Raw genomic sequence first — 17,212 nt, forward strand, 5'->3', positions numbered from 1 at the left:
AATCAACAAGATTTGCACATTCAGTGATATTTTTTTATATAAAAAAAAAAACAATACAGGGACTAAAACAAAAAAAGCGCGTACACACATGAATGAATGTGATATTTAAGCCATTAAAAAATTAATTAAGGACAAAATAGAAAGAATTAAAGACTAAAATAGTTTGTATTTATATTTTTTCCTCCAAGATATTTTTTTTACTAACAATTGTTATATTTATATTTGTAGAAATGGGTCGTGGAAAAGTAACTCTAAAATACATTCAAAATAAGAACGATCGGAAAATATCATTCAGTCAGAGAATGGAGGGATTAACAAAGAAAGTTTCTAAATTTTCTAGCAATTTTGGGGTTGAATCTTGCTTAATTGTTCATGATGGTGATGCTACTAGACCAATGACATGGCCACAAGACTCTACAACTGTACAAACCATGCTTAAAAAATATGAGCATCAAAAGTTTGTGACGGCTGCAAAGATATTGGATGTGAGAGACTATTTTGCAAATAAGAAGAATAAAGCTCAAGACGAGATTACTAGAGTGCGCAAACAGATTGCAATGTATAAGTATCCACCTTGGAGTCCATTTTTTAAAGTCATGGGGGAGGAGCAAATCAAAGTCTTTATTGGTATTGTAGATGCTAAGATTAAAGCTTGTAATCAAAGAATTAACATGCTAAAGAATATGCAACAAAGTGAAAATATCTCTGCTCGCATCATGGACGATCAAGAGAAAACTGATGTCGTGCACAACGTTCCTCAAATGCCGCAAAATTTCTTTGCTCCTGTGAAGGCGATTAATGAGATGGTGGATTTAACAAATCATGTTAGGTTGCCTCCTGTTTTGGCAACAAACAAACATGAGGAATGGATTAATCAGCTTTTCAGGTTAGGTGATTGGATTAAGGAACTACATAAAGATTATATTAGTGGGATGGTGGACTTCACTAATGATGTTTATGTGCAACAAGGTGAAATTAGTTTCATGCTAAACACTGCTCAGGCGAATGTTATCTCGTCACATTTAAGCCAACAAGATGTCATGCATAACATTCCTAAAAAGCAACATATTGATGAACTTGCTGCGTTGGAAGATTTTCTAATGGCTGAACCTGAGCAAGAATGTGATCCTCAACTTTGTGGTAAAGTACTTTTAGAGTTGAATGACCTTATGGGTGAACCCGAGGATTGTGATACTAAACTCGACGTGCCACTTGTTTCGTCAACAAACCAACTTGATGTCATGCATAACATTCCTAAAAAGCAACATATTTCTGATGATCCTATAAAGCAACTTAATAATGTCATTAATGTTGATGTGCCTCATGTTTCTTCAACAAAACAAATTGATGAACTTGCTGCGTTGGAAGATTTTCTAATGGCTGAACCTGAGCAAGAATGTGATCCTCAACTTTGTGGTAAAGTACTTTTAGAGTTGAATGACCTTCTGGGTGAACCCGAGGATTGTGATACTAAACTCGATGTGCCATTTGTTTCGTCAACAACTCAACTTGGTGGAGTTTTGGAGTTGGATAATCTAGTGGCCGAGGACGCCAAGCCTAATGACGGGGATACTGAAGTTGTAGATTTTGAAGATAATGCGAATTGGGTTAGTCAACCTGACGTGTTTGGGAAGCAAGGCCTTTCTTTGTTGTCCAAGAATCAACAACATTGAAACAATGAGAGTTAGACAATATTGAGTGAACTTGTTTTGATTTTATTGATTATTTTGATCTAGTTTGACAACATTGAGTGTAAGAATGTTTTAGATACTCATTTACTTTTGAGCATTTTTTTTTCTTTCTATCAAGGAGATGCTAACAAACTCTACTAGTCCTCAATGTTGATAAATCAAAGTAGTAAGCAAAAATATGACTTTAATCAAAGGTTTTTGTGCAACTTTTGGATTTTACTATTAAGATGAAACAAATTGTGTGCAATTTTTGTCCTTCTCAATTGTGTGCAATGTATGTTTCAAATTTAGATGAATTATTTGATGCCCTTCCTGTTGAACTTGGATCTCAAATTCATGTTATAGTTCAACAATGTGAACAAAACCACTAAAGGTTTCTTGAATGAACCACTAAAGGTATGCATTTGCAAATTCAAGTTTTCCCATCACAGAACACTTAGTTGGAGGCAGAGTTCTTAAAAATTATCACATAATCGAAAAATCTTAACAGAAGTTGTACATCAATGTTTTTTATGGGAAAGGAAAAATTAAGAATTAAGTAATATCGAACACGTCACAAAAAAATGAGCTCAAACGTTATAGGGGGCAAAATTTTGAGTTATCAAACTAATCTTTTATGCTAACACTAAGGTAGTTTGAAGGAGTGACATTTAAAACTTGTGTGGAACATTTGAGCTTTTTTTGTTTACGTGTTCGGTATTAAGTTCTTCCTCCGTTCCAAAAAATAAGTTGATTTCAGACGTTTTTGGCAATGTTTGTTCAAATTTTCTCATCAAGAAATAAAATTTATGAACTTCAAATCCTAATTTGTGTCAAATCTAATGAAAAATCTTACTTTTAACAATATCTCAACCATTTATTTTAAGAACAAATGGAGGAGATTGATTTTGTCAAATAAATTAAAAACAAAAAGAAACATAGAGGGAAAAAAACGCAGAGGAAAGGTGGTGGTGGTGGTTCATTAGGACTCAGGAAGAAGAAAAATGCGAGAGATAGAGAGAGATGTTTGAGCGGCGGCTAGGGTTAGAGAAAGTCAGAAAACTGAGTTACATCTAAGGAGTGGTTAGGTTTTTTATTTATTTTATGGGCTGGGCTGGGCATTAAGCCCAAACTAAGGCATGTATTTTGGGTCTGAAAGTACAAGTTTGATTGTATTTTTATACGGGGAACAAATTGCTTAGCCGTGTATTTATAGATCTCGTGTGTTTCTAAAAAGTATACTACACTAATTTATACGGGCAACAAATTGTTGGTGATGAAAAATTTAAATTAAGGCTTAACTACACATTTGGTCCCTTACATTTATTTTAGGTTTCAATTTAGTCCCTTACGTTTAAAAAGTATCAATTTGGTCCCTTACGTTTATTTTAGGTTTCAAGTTAGTCCTTTCCGTTAGTTTTGTCACTAACACCGTTTGAACAGTACACGTGTCAGCGTGTCCAAGTGCCACGTGTCAGTCCACATATGCAAATTGACTGCCACATGTGACAAAATTGACGGAAATGACTAACTTGAAACGTAAAATAAACGTAAGGGACCAAATTGATACTTTTTAAACGTAAGGGACCAAATTGAAACCTAAAATAAACGTAAGGGACCAAATGTATAGTTAAGCCTTAAATTAACTATTATTATACGGGGAACAAAGTATTTGCTGATGAAAAACTTAAATTAACTGAAATATACGGGGAACAAGTTATTGTTGATGAAAAAATTATTAACTATTATAAACAAGGAACAAGTTATTCTTGATGAAATTTTTTAATTAACTATTATATACACGGAACAAGTTATTCTTGGTAATATATGAGTATTTTTCATTTTAAACGTAGTAGCACCGTATGATTCAATTAAATTTTTATTTAAACTACAAAGAAAATATCTTTTATACTATAGTAAAATGGAAGGGACGTGCATTGGGCAGTGCAAGGGCTGAAAAATTCATGGATACACACCACATCCACATGTTCATGCATGTGCTAAGGCTAGCTATCTATACTAAAGTATGGATATTGTATTATTTTATTTCTAATATATTGCAAAGACAGAAACAATATACAATGGGTATTAGGACAAAATATTCTAACATATGGGAAAAATTATAATATAGTATTATTGTTTTTTTTATAAAAATTTCAAAATATCATATATATATATCGATAACAATCTCAAAATAATTATCATATATACTAAATAAATCATACAGGAGACAAATTATGTTACTGATTCATGAAACCCATAACAATCTCAAAATAACTAAATAAATTTTACATTAGACAAATTATGCTACTAATTCATATAACTCATAACAATATCAAAATAACAATCATATTTTTTTTAAAAAAAAACATTAGCGTGCATAGGCATCACATGATAACTATGACATCCCACTATGTTGGCACCCCATAATCATCACCTATCATTTGCAGCACAAAATAACAATCATATATATATATATATATATATATATATATATATATTAAATAACAATCAACTTAACATCAACTTATTTGTACTAAAATCTTTGTATTAACCATGATTTGTGTCTATGTTTGATCGGACGACAACGTGACTGCAAGTATACAGTCGTATCGTGTAGTTTTAAAAAGATATCGAACCCAAAGGACCAATAATCGACCTACCGTATTCTAATGTTACTTTGTAAATCTAAGGCTTAATGATTTAATTAAAGAGGAATTAAATTATAAAATATATTTTTCTTGATTTTTAAATTAAATTGGAATAAGTATTACTAGGATGTGCTTTTAGTTGCTTCAGAGGGTTCAATGCTTAATTCGTGCTAGACAAACTGTTAAATCTTCGAAACTATATTGTTTTAAAAACACTAATCTCAGCTCTCGCAAATCTTGACTAGTATTATAAATTATAAAGGTGGTGCTTAACTCTCGTCCTCACACCCGCTAATAAAATACTCTTTGAAAAGCAATATAATTTAATTAACTCTAATCCCAACTCTCGTTGCGAATTAGAGTTAATGTTCAGTTTTTACTATCTAGTAGAAATCTCACGCTCTCGCTCTATTGATTTTTACTTTAATTAATTCTCACTCTCGTGACGAATTATAATCAACGTTTAATTAAAAACTGCTTAAGAAAATAAAACAATCGCCGGTTTTCAAGAATTATATTTGATTTAAAAACACTAATCTCAGCTCTCGCAAATCTTGACTAGCGTTATACTTAGATAAAATAAATGCTCTGCTCTCACGCGCTCACTTACCTATATAAGTACCTTTGAAAACCAATATAAAACTCATCAATCCTAAATAGCTCTCGCGGACTTTAGAACTAACGATCAGTTTTAACTATCTGACCCTAAACCTCAACTCTCGTCAATGTTGGTTTATTGCCTTTAAAACAATCCTCACTCTCGTGACAAATCGTTTGAAAACGTATTTATTTAAAACTGGTGGTTGAAAACTATTAAGCACGAATTAACTACCGAACCCCTATTAGCTACTAACTACACATCCTAGCAATATTAATTTAGCTAGACATAACTAAAACTAAAGACATAAAAATAAAATAAGCAAATAAATAAAAAGACATAATAAAAATAAAAACGAAAATTAAAAGCATAAAATAAAAGCAATAAAATAAAGACAAGAAATAAATAAGACCATAAAATAAAATAGAACCTGAAATAAAAAGGCCGAAAGTACGGACGTCGGGAAATAAAAAAAACTTATTAAATTCTCAACGGAGAATAAAATAATACTAAACTCTCAACTTTAGAGAACAAAACCTTGTGGTACTAAGCCTAGTTCTCAATTCTCCAAGTCAAGTGTTATATTTTTGAGTGAAGAGAACTAGCCTATTTATACTAAAATACAAGAGGGGAAAGGGGAAAACTGGCCGATGTGGGACTTGTGAAATTCTTCGCCTGGCCATTTGATCAAATGTGTGGCCGTGATTTTGAAGGAAGTGGCGAGGGCCACTTGGAACAAGCTGGCGAGCAGCACCAATGGCCAGCTGGCGGGCGCCACTTTGGGCTGCTTGGTGAGCGGCACTGCTTGCTTGCGTGTCGTGGTGGGCTGCACATGTATGGCCCAATTGGCTGCACATGTGTGGCCTTTTTCGTCCGTTTTTGCTCTTTTTTAGTTCATTTTTGCTCATTTCTTCAATTCGTGCACTTTTTATCTGTTTATTTAAAATACGAGAAATAAGTAACTATTTATATAATAAAACTTCGAAATCGAAATAAAAACATATAAAATATAATAGTAAATTAACTAAATAAATAGCATCTTTTTAGGTGTATCAATGTTGTAATTGGTATTGAATGTTAAATTACTATTATTGTTAATCATTTTTGAAATAATCATACTATTTAATATATTAATGAATATATAATTTGATTATTTTTGGAATGTGGACTAATTAGCAAAGTGTAACTAAAAAAAATACGCGTAACATTACGACCCGTGCGATAGCACGGGTATATTGCTAGTGTGAACAAAACCACTAAAGGTTTCTTGAATGAACCACTAAAGGTATGCTTTTGCAAATTCAAGTTTTCCCATCACAGAACACTTAGTTGGAGGCAGAGTTCTTAAAAATTATCACATAATCGAAAAATCTTAACAGAAGCTGTACATCAATGTTTTTTATGGGAAAGGAAAAATTAAGAATTAAGTAATACCGAACACGTCACAAAAAAATGAGCTCAAACGTTAGAGGGGGCAAAATTTTGAGTTATCAAACTAATCTTTTATGCTAACACTAAGGTAGTTTGAAGGAGTGACATTTAAAACTTGTGTGGAACATTTGAGCTTTTTTTTTTTTTACGTGTTCGGTATTAAGTACTCCCTCCGTTCCAAAAAATAAGTTGTTTTTGTTCGTCAAAAAAAAAGAAATGTGATTAATATTATAAAGAAAAGAGAAATTATGAGTTAGTTTATAAAAATAAATTGAAGAATCGAAATGAAAGAGAAATAAATAGTTAAGGGTATAATAGAAAAAAGATGATTAATGCTTCATCGGTAATGTAAAGTAACTTATAATTTGTTACAATTATTTTTCTCAAAGTGAGAGGCCGTTTGTTATAACTTATTTTAGAAAAAAATCATTTTTTTTATAAAAATAATCACTTTTAATTGTTTTGCATATGTTTGTTACAGATTTTTAAAATAATCAGAAGCTAAAAATAATCAGAAAACAGCTAAAAATGAGAAGCTACTAAGAGTAGCTTATAAAATAATAGATTTTATTTAGAGAAGAGGGAAAAGAAATGTTAAACGAAGAAAATTATTTGTAATTAAAAAAATAATTTTTATAAGTTCTATCCAAACAAACAAAAGATTATTTTTATTTAAAAAAAGTGATTTTTATTATAATAAACAAACACAAAGTAAATTCAACTTTTTTTAATCTAATCTCTAAATTATTTTACATCAAAATCATTATTTTTTTAATCTGTAGTAAACGGACCCTGAATTACATTTGAGTAAAAATAATTGTAAAAAAAAAAATGTTAGCTTAAAAATTCAAATTGTTGTTTATTTGTATATTATTTTTACATTAAAATGATTTTTTGACTAAAAAAATGAGTTTAATTGATATGTACTGACGGTGTAAAATAGTTTTACTTGATCGGCTAATAAATCACCATCATTTTGACATGTCATGTCAAGAAAGTGGGATGAAGTGGGGTGATGTGGCGGAAAACATGGTTGATAGTGTAAAACTATTTTACACCGTCGGTGCATATCAATTAAATCCTAAAAAAATTACATTTAAAACTTTTATTTATTTAGTAATAAATTAAAGGGTCATGCTAAACAGTGCTCCTGGGGCACTAGTTAAGCATACTAAAAAAAGGAAACAAATGATAAAGTTAATGATGAGAGAGAATAATTTTTCACATCATTAAAACATTGAATGTACAATTTACGAGATAAAACTTCTATATTTATATCCTTAACTAGTGCCCCGGAGGCACCGTTTAGCATTTTCCTAAATTAAATACTAAATGTTAACACAGCACAGGTGTGAAATTGAAGGCGAGTGATAGTATGATGATAGTATCAGGATAAGATACCGATAGATAGGGAAAACGCTTGGGTTCATGAGAGTGTGTGATTTTTGAACGATAACTTAAAACAATGTTAACTTCTTCGCTCTCATTCCTTCATTCTTGCACATTTCCCTCTTCTTCTTCTTCTTCTTGTTCTTCTTCTTCTTTGCTCACAATTCCAAATCCCAATTCATCGTCTTCCTCTTTATCTTTTGTCGTTCAAGCAACCTCTACCCGAAGAGAAGACAGAACTGCTCGCCATGTTCGTATCAGAAAGAAGGTATACTCATTCATCATTCTTACCGTAATTTCTCTTTTTATCGTTTAATTAGGGTAATAACAGAACGATTTTAACTTCAATTTTGCCAAATTTGTGTTTTTTTTTTATTTTTATTGCATTGCGCCATTACTTTTTTGTGAATTATGGTTTTTACTACTTGTTGGTAGAATTTGCTGATTGATTATTACCTTGCTTAATATTGATACACGTATTTCTTTTATTAGTCAATTTAGTCCTTAAATATGTTTTGCGTTGATAAATTTAGTCCATCAAATTACTTACAAAATATGCACTAGGGATGTGTTTGCAATTTTGATATATATTTAGGGACTGTAGTGACAACGTCTCACACATTCAAGGACCAAAATTGTTGTTTTCTCCTTATTTCGTTCTAATTCTAAGTTCCTAATTATAGTTAGGAAGTTACAATTAGTCACAAAAATAATGGAATTTGCAAAATGCTATGCAGTTATTAAAATAAAGTTATTTGATTGGATAAAGAACGTGCAAAATTGGAAATAGTTTGATTGAAGTGTAAAATTGGAATGAAAAGGGCCTTTAGTTTTGATTGTTGCTTTTGATAGGAGCCTTTAGTTTTGCTTCTCCTGTTACAGAGAATATGCAGTGATTAATTAATTTTTGTGCATTGTCATAATGGTCTTATGTTATATATGCAAATATGTTTTATGATCCATTTTCATCGAGAGGAAGTTTATAATAGCCTATCCAGATACGAGGATGCAACTAAACTAACATATTTGTAAACTTGTTATCTTCTTTGGACAAGTTTATATGTATCTGTTCAATGATTTAAGAATAGAGGAAACAATAGAAAGCGACGAGGAAAGATTGAGAGGTGCAGACATTTAGATTACTTCTAGTTTTAGGATCGCAACAAATGTGCCTCGTAGAAGTTTTCTCTTCCATTTCCCCTTTTAATTTTTCTTCTTGTTAGTGCTATACTTGCAATGTAAACTGTAGTCCGTTCGTTGCTGAAATGAACTCTATAAAATTTGAAATCTGATGTGATGAATAATGCAGAGCATTTTCTATTCTTGAATAACTTTTTTTATTCTTCAGGTTGAAGGAACACCTGAAAGACCAAGATTATCTATCTTCCGATCCAACAAACATCTCTTTGTCCAGGTGATTGATGACACCAAGATGCATACACTTGCTTCAGCTTCGACAATGCAGAAGGCAATTGCTGAAGAGTTGAACTACACTGCCAGCCCTACGATTGTAAGTTCCTAAGACGCTGTTACGATTCTCTGATCATAATTATACTGCTGCCAGATTAGACTCTGTGTTGTGTATAATACTGAATGTATTCTACTCCTAGTCCTTGATGAACGTAACATTTCTTGTTTTTCTAAATACTAATTGAAAGGCATAACGATTCTGTAACAATGCATAAAAGTAAACACTGATCACAGAAACTAATTTTTTCTTCCCTTGTCCTCATATCAGCATTGAATCGCCACAAGGCATGTTCCTCGTTCCAAAGAAAGATATATTATTGCTGCATGATGTCATTAGACACCCTTCATTTTTATTATCATCTCTCTCAGTAAATTCATTACCTATTGGCCACAGAATTTTTTGTTGGATATAATTTTCCAACTTGTGTCACTAGAGAAATTAAACATGGATAAAGAAGAACCTTTTTGGTTCTGAGTATATTTCTTACAGAAGCCAGAAAGATTCTCATTCTGAATTTCTTGTGCACATCCAATGGTAATAACGAATACATTATTTTAGTTTACATTTTCCATGCGGCAAAATGACTCAAAAGCAAAGTGAGTACCAATGTACCATATTGTGCATTTGCACAACAGGATTCCGTAAAAACCGACACCCCTTGAATCTACCAAACTAGGCAAATAATCTTTGAAACCTATTTCATATTTGCATTTGAACAGTTGTATATTCAGATTTTCGTTTCATTATTAATCTTTGAAACTTCTAATTGAGCATAGATAAAAACATTTCTCGGTATGGTTGATATGCATCAATCCCCCTTACTTAAGAGCTTTCTTGTTGTAACTGCTATTCATTTTTACATTTTCATTTACTAAATGATGGTCCTGATCATTTCAAACTGCGTGGCTTCAGGAAGTAGCAAAAAGGATGGGTGAGATCATTGCAAAGTCCTGTCTGGAGAAAGGGATCACAAAGGTAGCATTTGACCGAGGTGGTTACCCATACCATGGCCGTATTAAAGCTATTGCTGATGCCGCTCGTGAACAGGGCCTCGATTTCTAAAATGAGCACTGTATTTCTTTGTATTTCATGTTTAAATTTGTAACCCAATGATTTAAACAGTTATTTTTTAATGACATTTCCTCATTTACTCATTTACCTATCCTTTTTTTACATGTTTAGTTGTCTGCACCTTTTACAAGAATGTTGATAGGGGTTTGCACATATAGAGTACTTAAATGGTCTGGTCGTTCTCCGAGTTCTTATCAGAGATCTATCTTAAACGTCCAAAGAATAGGGAAATGAATTATTCACCAATGGCTATTATTGATTGAAAGTAAAAGATACACGAACGAGCTTATCTTGTTTCCTAACACAATCTTCGAACAATTGTATCAAATATGAAAATTGAAAATATATTAGACACTGAAAATACTTGGATATCTTCGACTCTTGTGATTCAGTTACAACAAGCGTAACCTATGAATCACTGTTTTTGTTAAGAAGAAAAAACATGAAGGAAAAGGCAAAAATATATTTTATAAAAGTAGATTTTGAACATCAACACAACATATACTTATTAATTAGTTGTTTACACAGTCAGATACAGGTAAATACGATTTATAATGAGTGATCTAAGCACAAAGCTTTCTTTCTAGACATGACCAGAGACATGCAACTTCCAAGTCACACTTGTTACAATTTCAGGTTCAGTAGTTATGTTTTCAGAACATAATAATAACAGTTATATTAGTTTCTGTAGTTCTACATGCATAATGCACATTATCTCCCACAGACAGAACATAAACATATAAAGTATAAACAACAACACTAGAATTCTGCTTAAGAGGTAGATATAGTTGGCAGCAATTCCTCCTTTGGTCCCTTCATTGAAACCGAATCTGGGGAATTCTCAGAACAGAAGTTGTTCTCTATGTTGTCAGCCACCTTTGTTGTTGGGGAGGAAGGATAAGGTGCTTTACTACCCAACCTGTAATAAAAATAAATTATGTTAATAATAAAACTAGTATATAATAATCATAAGAGTTTAAATCTAAACTGATTAAACACATCTATTAAAAATGGCAGGTAGAGATTGTACCTGTCTCGCCGCTTCTGAAGAAACATTTGAAGTGAATGTCTGCGTGCTATTGGAAATTCTGATGAGAAATATCAAGCCAAATCAGACAAGACGAAAATAATATTGATATTAAATGTCTTTTTGGTTCAAATAGTTAATGCTTGGTTCAAACAGTTGATGCATAGTAGAAAACACAATTATTTTCTTTTTTGGTAAGAAAACATAATTATTTTCGAGATTATTGTCGAAATATACAATAATATATACAACAATAATGGGGAAATTAACACCTTGCAGCCTGCAGATGGAACTCTTCTGTGCAGGATAGCAGAGTCCCTGCTGTGAAGCAATATTATCAGTGGTTCCATGTGGAGAAGAAGGCCTAGTTGGAGCAGGTGAAGGGACGGGAGATTGTTTCACAATCTTCTTCGTTTCAGTAGACTTGGCCGCAGCAGCAGCCATGAGCATTATTTCCTGCACCTGTTAGTAAATAGAGAAAGTCAAAATATGATTTTGATTGTATCGAAACACGGAAAGCGGAGGGCTAGATTGAAGACAACAGCATAAGTTTCAGTTATCATCAGCATAGGGTTACCTTTTCTGCAGGTATTCCATCATAGATACAAATACTCCCATTATAGAATATGGTAAGCTGACTTGTATTAGGAACCACTGTGTTCATTCCAGATGCTGGCATGGACCTAAAAGCGAAAATAATAATAATAATTATGTGTAAAACCTTATAATAGGAGATCCGTGGAGGATGACCATTATGCCCCGAAATAATCTAGGCAGCTATTTGTGGTATTTATGGGCATTTGTTGTATTATAATAAATACGGACTGAATATTTCAGACTTGAAAAGGAGAGTAGGCAATTATTTCAGACTGGATATTGATTGAGAAAGTCCAAGCTCTCTAATTCTTAGAAGGGAGAGACGAAGCTCTCGAACATCTTGGTAGCAAACTTTTGTCACTGTTTTCCTTTATCTTTCTATTCTCTTTCTGTCAAACTCGAGAGTGTTTATATTTAGACTCTTCTCGTAGAATCCTTTGATAGAGGAAACATTTGACTCATGTTTTTAACGATCCTTGTAGTGATTTAGGATAATTTAGAATACTTTACAATTTCTATGTCAGTTCATTAGTAGAACAATGGAAAATACAATCATCACCAATCCCTCCTCATTACCAGTTACCCCAATATTACCAATGGTGGGTGGCGGATTATTGCAACAAGCCAGTAATCCACCATATAAACATGGAGTAGCGGGCTATGGTGGATACAATAGGTGTTTCTACCTATGGTGGTGAACACATAATCCACTATGCTGTAAGACCATGGTAGTTCCAGAAACAAGGGAAAGGAAATGAACAAAAAACCAACCAAAATTTATCATCTTTCTTCTCTGTTGTACACATTTATAGTGAACTTGTAAGGTGCATATTACACTAGTGCTGACAAACTTTGATTTCATCAGTAAGAAGCTGGGGCAATTGAAAATATATATCAGGCATAATTTGTAATAAAAAAAAGTGGCTAAATAAGATAAGAACAATGATACTCTATCATGTGAATGTAAAGTAGAAAGGTTCCACCAACAGCCTCAAGAGAAGTAACAAGTGTCGTTGAGATTGAGAATGCTGAGATAAATGGGTGTAAATACAAGAAACTATGAGATTACAAAAGAATTTATCCTATACAAACACGAAATACCACCGCACCAATTGAGGAGAAAAGTAGGGTGGTTTGATCATGTTGCAAGAATATCAATTAAGACGATGTCCCCGTGGAGAGGGGAGTATGATCACCCCCCCAAACCTCCATAAGGTGGGGGTTCTTTCTCCCCCATCCCGGATCCCCGAATGGGATAGTTTCCACGAGGATTCCCACTTACAGGTACAAATTGACATCCTTAGGCTCCAGTACGAAAAGTGGATCAAAGATAACAATAGGAGCAACCATTATAAAGTGGATCAATAGGCTCCAGTACGTAAAGTTAACTGGCATCAGTTCACTTGTAGCTTAGAAATACCTATTAGAATTTGAGAGGCCTATACTCAACCACAAAAGCTAGCTTGAAAGTTGAGGTTTGCACTACACTTATAAAGGCTATCTTTACCATATCTCTAGCCAATGTGGGACTTCTAACACACCCCCTCACGTCCAGAATTGAACAAGCTGGAACGTGAAATCAACAACAACGGGTGGCCCAAATATGGGAGGTCTCCACAACAAACAACAAATGGATCTAGGATAGGCTCTGATACCATATTAGAATTTGAGAGGCCTATACTCAACCACAAAAGCTAGCTTGAAAGTTGAGGTTTGCACTACACTTATAAAGGCTATATTTACCATATCTCTAGCCAATGTGGGACTTCTAACAATACCGACATAACCAAGGGCACAAGCAACGATACTCACACATGAACACCGATAATTTCAAGTTATGTAATCACATGTATCAGTGTTGCATCTATATCTGACCTTGACGCAAACACATGGTAGACATTGAACATGTCTTCAATTGGAAGTTACAGATCCACATCCATAAAAGGATACTATGATCATTCCAATTAACAACTTTCCTCAACTAATTACAACAATTCTAGATCAGATTTGAAACCATATAAGATAAGATACTAAAAAGTCAGAAAACTAAAGGTCACAAATTGAAACCATATAATAAGATAAGATACTAAAATTGGAAAAGAAACACCAGAGTTGATTCTTCATCCCATGTGTTCTTCTCATCCAAAAGATTGAAAACTAAAAAAAAAAAATGGAAACAAAAAATGGGTCTTGAAGAAACATACAGCATACATAAAAAGTGAAACACACAAAACATTATCAGTAATCAAAGACATGTTTTTTTGGTGAAAACATGAAAGACTTACTTGTTTGCTGAGGAATTCATCATTGATCCCACAAGTGGATCAACAAAATTAAGAGATGAGAATTGTTGAAAGGAAGAGTTTTGACTATAAATTTTGGAAAAAAGTTTTGATAATTTCAATGGTTTTAGAAAGCTGGTTTGATTCCTTTGGGAATATTGTAGTGATCAACTATATAATTATTGCCGGTTACTTTAAGCAACATGTGTTTTTTATGGTTTCTATATTAGTATATTTATGGCCAAGTCTAACGTGTGGTTCACGTGGGGTATCATGCACAAGTTTCGGATAATATTATAACGAATACGAATTTTATAAAATTGACTGTTTAATTGAAAGATTATATCATATAAATCATCCGTATAAATTTTTAGAAAAATTGAAAATTACTTGATATGTTATTGAGACACATCAAAATTAACGGTATTAAATAAAACTCATAAACCGCTAATTTTGATGGATCTCAATGACATATTAAATGATTTTCAATTTTTCTAAAAGTTTCTACGGATGATATATATATAATATAATCTTTCAATCCAACGATCGATTTTATAAAATTCGTATTCGTTATAATATTATTCGAGATTCGTACATGGTTCACTACATTAGAAAAAGCCTTTATATGTTTCTTTCATTCGAGACTTCTTTAAATCTTGTCTGTTTCTAACAGCTACGTGTGCCCACTTTGACCCTTTCATAGCGTATAATAGTTTGTTCTTGCTTAGTTAATTAATTATATACCAATCTTAATTAAATATAATCATAATATAAAATATGAAGTTTACGTGATCTTATTTCAATGGAAATTTTAATATGGACCACTTCATCAAGTGGTTTATGGTGGACCAATCATGAATAATATTATAACGAATACGAATTTTATAAAATTCACCGTTGGATTGAAAATTTATATCATATAGATCATCCATAAAAAAAATTTAGAAAAATTGAAAATCATTTGATATGTTATTGAGACACATCAAGATTAACAGTTTATTAAATAACGTAAATCTTGATAAGTCTCAATAACATATCAAATTATTTTCAAAAAAATTTAAAAAATTTATGAATGATCCATATGATATAAAATTTCAATCCAATAGTGAATTTCGTAAAATTCATATTCGGTAGATCATTTGTCCACGGTGGACCACTTGTGAAGATGGTCCACCGTAGCATTAGCCCTTATTTCAATATAGAAATATCTCATTTTATAGGCCAAATCTAACATGCACAACCACATTAAGTGATGTATCGTGCACAAGTTAGTGTTATCGTTATAACGAATACGAATTTTACAAAATCTATCGTTGGATTGAAAGTTTGTATCGTATAGATCATTCATGTCAATTTTTAAAAGGATTGAAAATCATTTGATGTGTCATTGAGACTCATCACGATTAACTTTCGTAAAATTCATATTCGGTAGATCATTTGTCCACGGTGGACCACTTGTGAAGATGGTCCACCGTAGCATTAGCCCTTATTTCAATATAGAAATATCTCATTTTATAGGCCAAATCACATTAAGTGATGTATCGTGCACAAGTTAGTGTTATCGTTATAACGAATACGAATTTTACAAAATCTATCGTTGGATTGAAAGTTTGTATCATATAGATCATCCATGTCAAATTTCAAAAAAATTGAAAATTATTTGATATGTCATTGAGACCCATCAAGATTAACTGTTTGAGTTTTTATTAAATACCGTTAATCGTGATGAGTCTCAATGACACATCAAATGATTTTCAATCCTTTTAAAAATTGACATGAATAATCTATACGATACAAACTTTCAATCCAACGATAGATTTTATAAAATTCGAATTCTTTATAACGGTATCACGAACTTGTGCACCATGCACCACTTAACCACTTAATGTGGTGGTGCATGTTAGACAAAGCCCATTTTATATGTAGGGATAAGATTCAAATACAAACACACCACTATTTATCTTATAAATGAGAATTTTAACAACTAAATTATCTGATAAAATAATAAAAATAAATACTACATATGATTTGGGATGAGATCAATGAACACTAGCTATTCATTTATGTTAATCAAAGGCTAACAATTATAAGGCAAATGCTAAATAGTGTTCGAGAGTCACTTGTTAATCAAAGGATAATAACTATAAGTTTAGAAAGTTTTTCTTAAAATTGGTATAGTCAACATAATAAAAATCTAAATTTTGATGTTTTTAAAGCACAACTATTATTTTACTTTTATTTTTAGTTCCTTAACTAATGTTCCTAAGATACTAGTTATCAGGAGTTCAGGACCCTAACTATAATAAGGAATAAGCTAATTATGCTAACTAGTATCCGTCTCAAAATATAAATAAAAATGAGTCAAACAAACTTAATGTATTTTGTTCAAAATTTGGACCAAATACATTTATTTTTGTTAACCAACTTTTGCTTATAATTTGGGACGGATGGAGTATCTCGATACTAATTAAGAAATCAAAAGTGGTAAAATTGTCTTGAAACTTGTGTAATAATTTTTTAAAAAATGTAAAATATACCGTTTTCAATGTAAAATTTCCTACTTTTTACTTCATTAACTAATATCGCAAAGACACTATTACTTAGCATGACCCCTGTACTAGTTATATCCTTAAAAAAAAACTATACTAATTATAAGTGTCTTTTTTAGTTCATGTTCTATTCAATAAAAAAAAAGCTAAATTACACTTTTTGCCACATAACTTTCATAAACTTATGATTTTGACCCATTAATTTTTAAAACAGAACCTTTGTTTAGTGTATTTTGCAAAAGGATGCCCCTTACTAATTTTAATCAGGTCAATGTACATGTAGCAAGTGATTCACATTTCACACTAGCAATGAGGACAATGACTCGTATGTCATTTCAGCATATGTGGCAAAAAGCTTATTAATTAAATGACCAAAACGAAACTTCAAAATTAGTTAAGAGATCAAAAGAGTAACTAAGCCTTGTATTTTCTTTGTAGTTTTTGATTCATATCTTCCTAAGCCATATGTATTTTTT

The 17,212-nt window shown here is 32.0% G+C and overlaps 2 protein-coding genes across 2 annotated transcripts; one reads left to right on the forward strand and one right to left on the reverse strand.

Annotated features, from left to right (window-relative positions):
• The first annotated feature begins 7,701 nt into the window (after positions 1 to 7,701).
• Positions 7,702 to 10,364, forward strand: LOC123907841 (50S ribosomal protein L18, chloroplastic). Its single transcript, XM_045958235.1, has 3 exons — positions 7,702 to 8,007; positions 9,088 to 9,249; positions 10,123 to 10,364. The coding sequence occupies exons 1-3, from the start codon at positions 7,816 to 7,818 to the stop codon at positions 10,270 to 10,272; spliced, it is 504 nt and encodes a 167-aa protein (XP_045814191.1). The 5' UTR covers positions 7,702 to 7,815; the 3' UTR covers positions 10,273 to 10,364.
• Positions 10,365 to 10,761: 397 nt separating this feature from the next.
• LOC123907840 (protein TIFY 3B-like) lies at positions 10,762 to 14,393 on the reverse strand. Its single transcript, XM_045958234.1, has 5 exons — positions 14,191 to 14,393; positions 11,886 to 11,991; positions 11,581 to 11,770; positions 11,312 to 11,369; positions 10,762 to 11,200 (listed from the first exon to the last, which is right to left on the reverse strand). Exons 1-5 carry the CDS (start codon positions 14,211 to 14,213, stop codon positions 11,053 to 11,055), a joined length of 525 nt encoding a protein of 174 aa, XP_045814190.1. The 5' UTR covers positions 14,214 to 14,393; the 3' UTR covers positions 10,762 to 11,052.
• Positions 14,394 to 17,212: the final 2,819 nt, after the last annotated feature.

This window comes from Trifolium pratense, linkage group LG2, assembly GCF_020283565.1.
Source record: "Trifolium pratense cultivar HEN17-A07 linkage group LG2, ARS_RC_1.1, whole genome shotgun sequence".
NCBI classification, from domain to species: domain Eukaryota; kingdom Viridiplantae; phylum Streptophyta; class Magnoliopsida; order Fabales; family Fabaceae; genus Trifolium; species Trifolium pratense.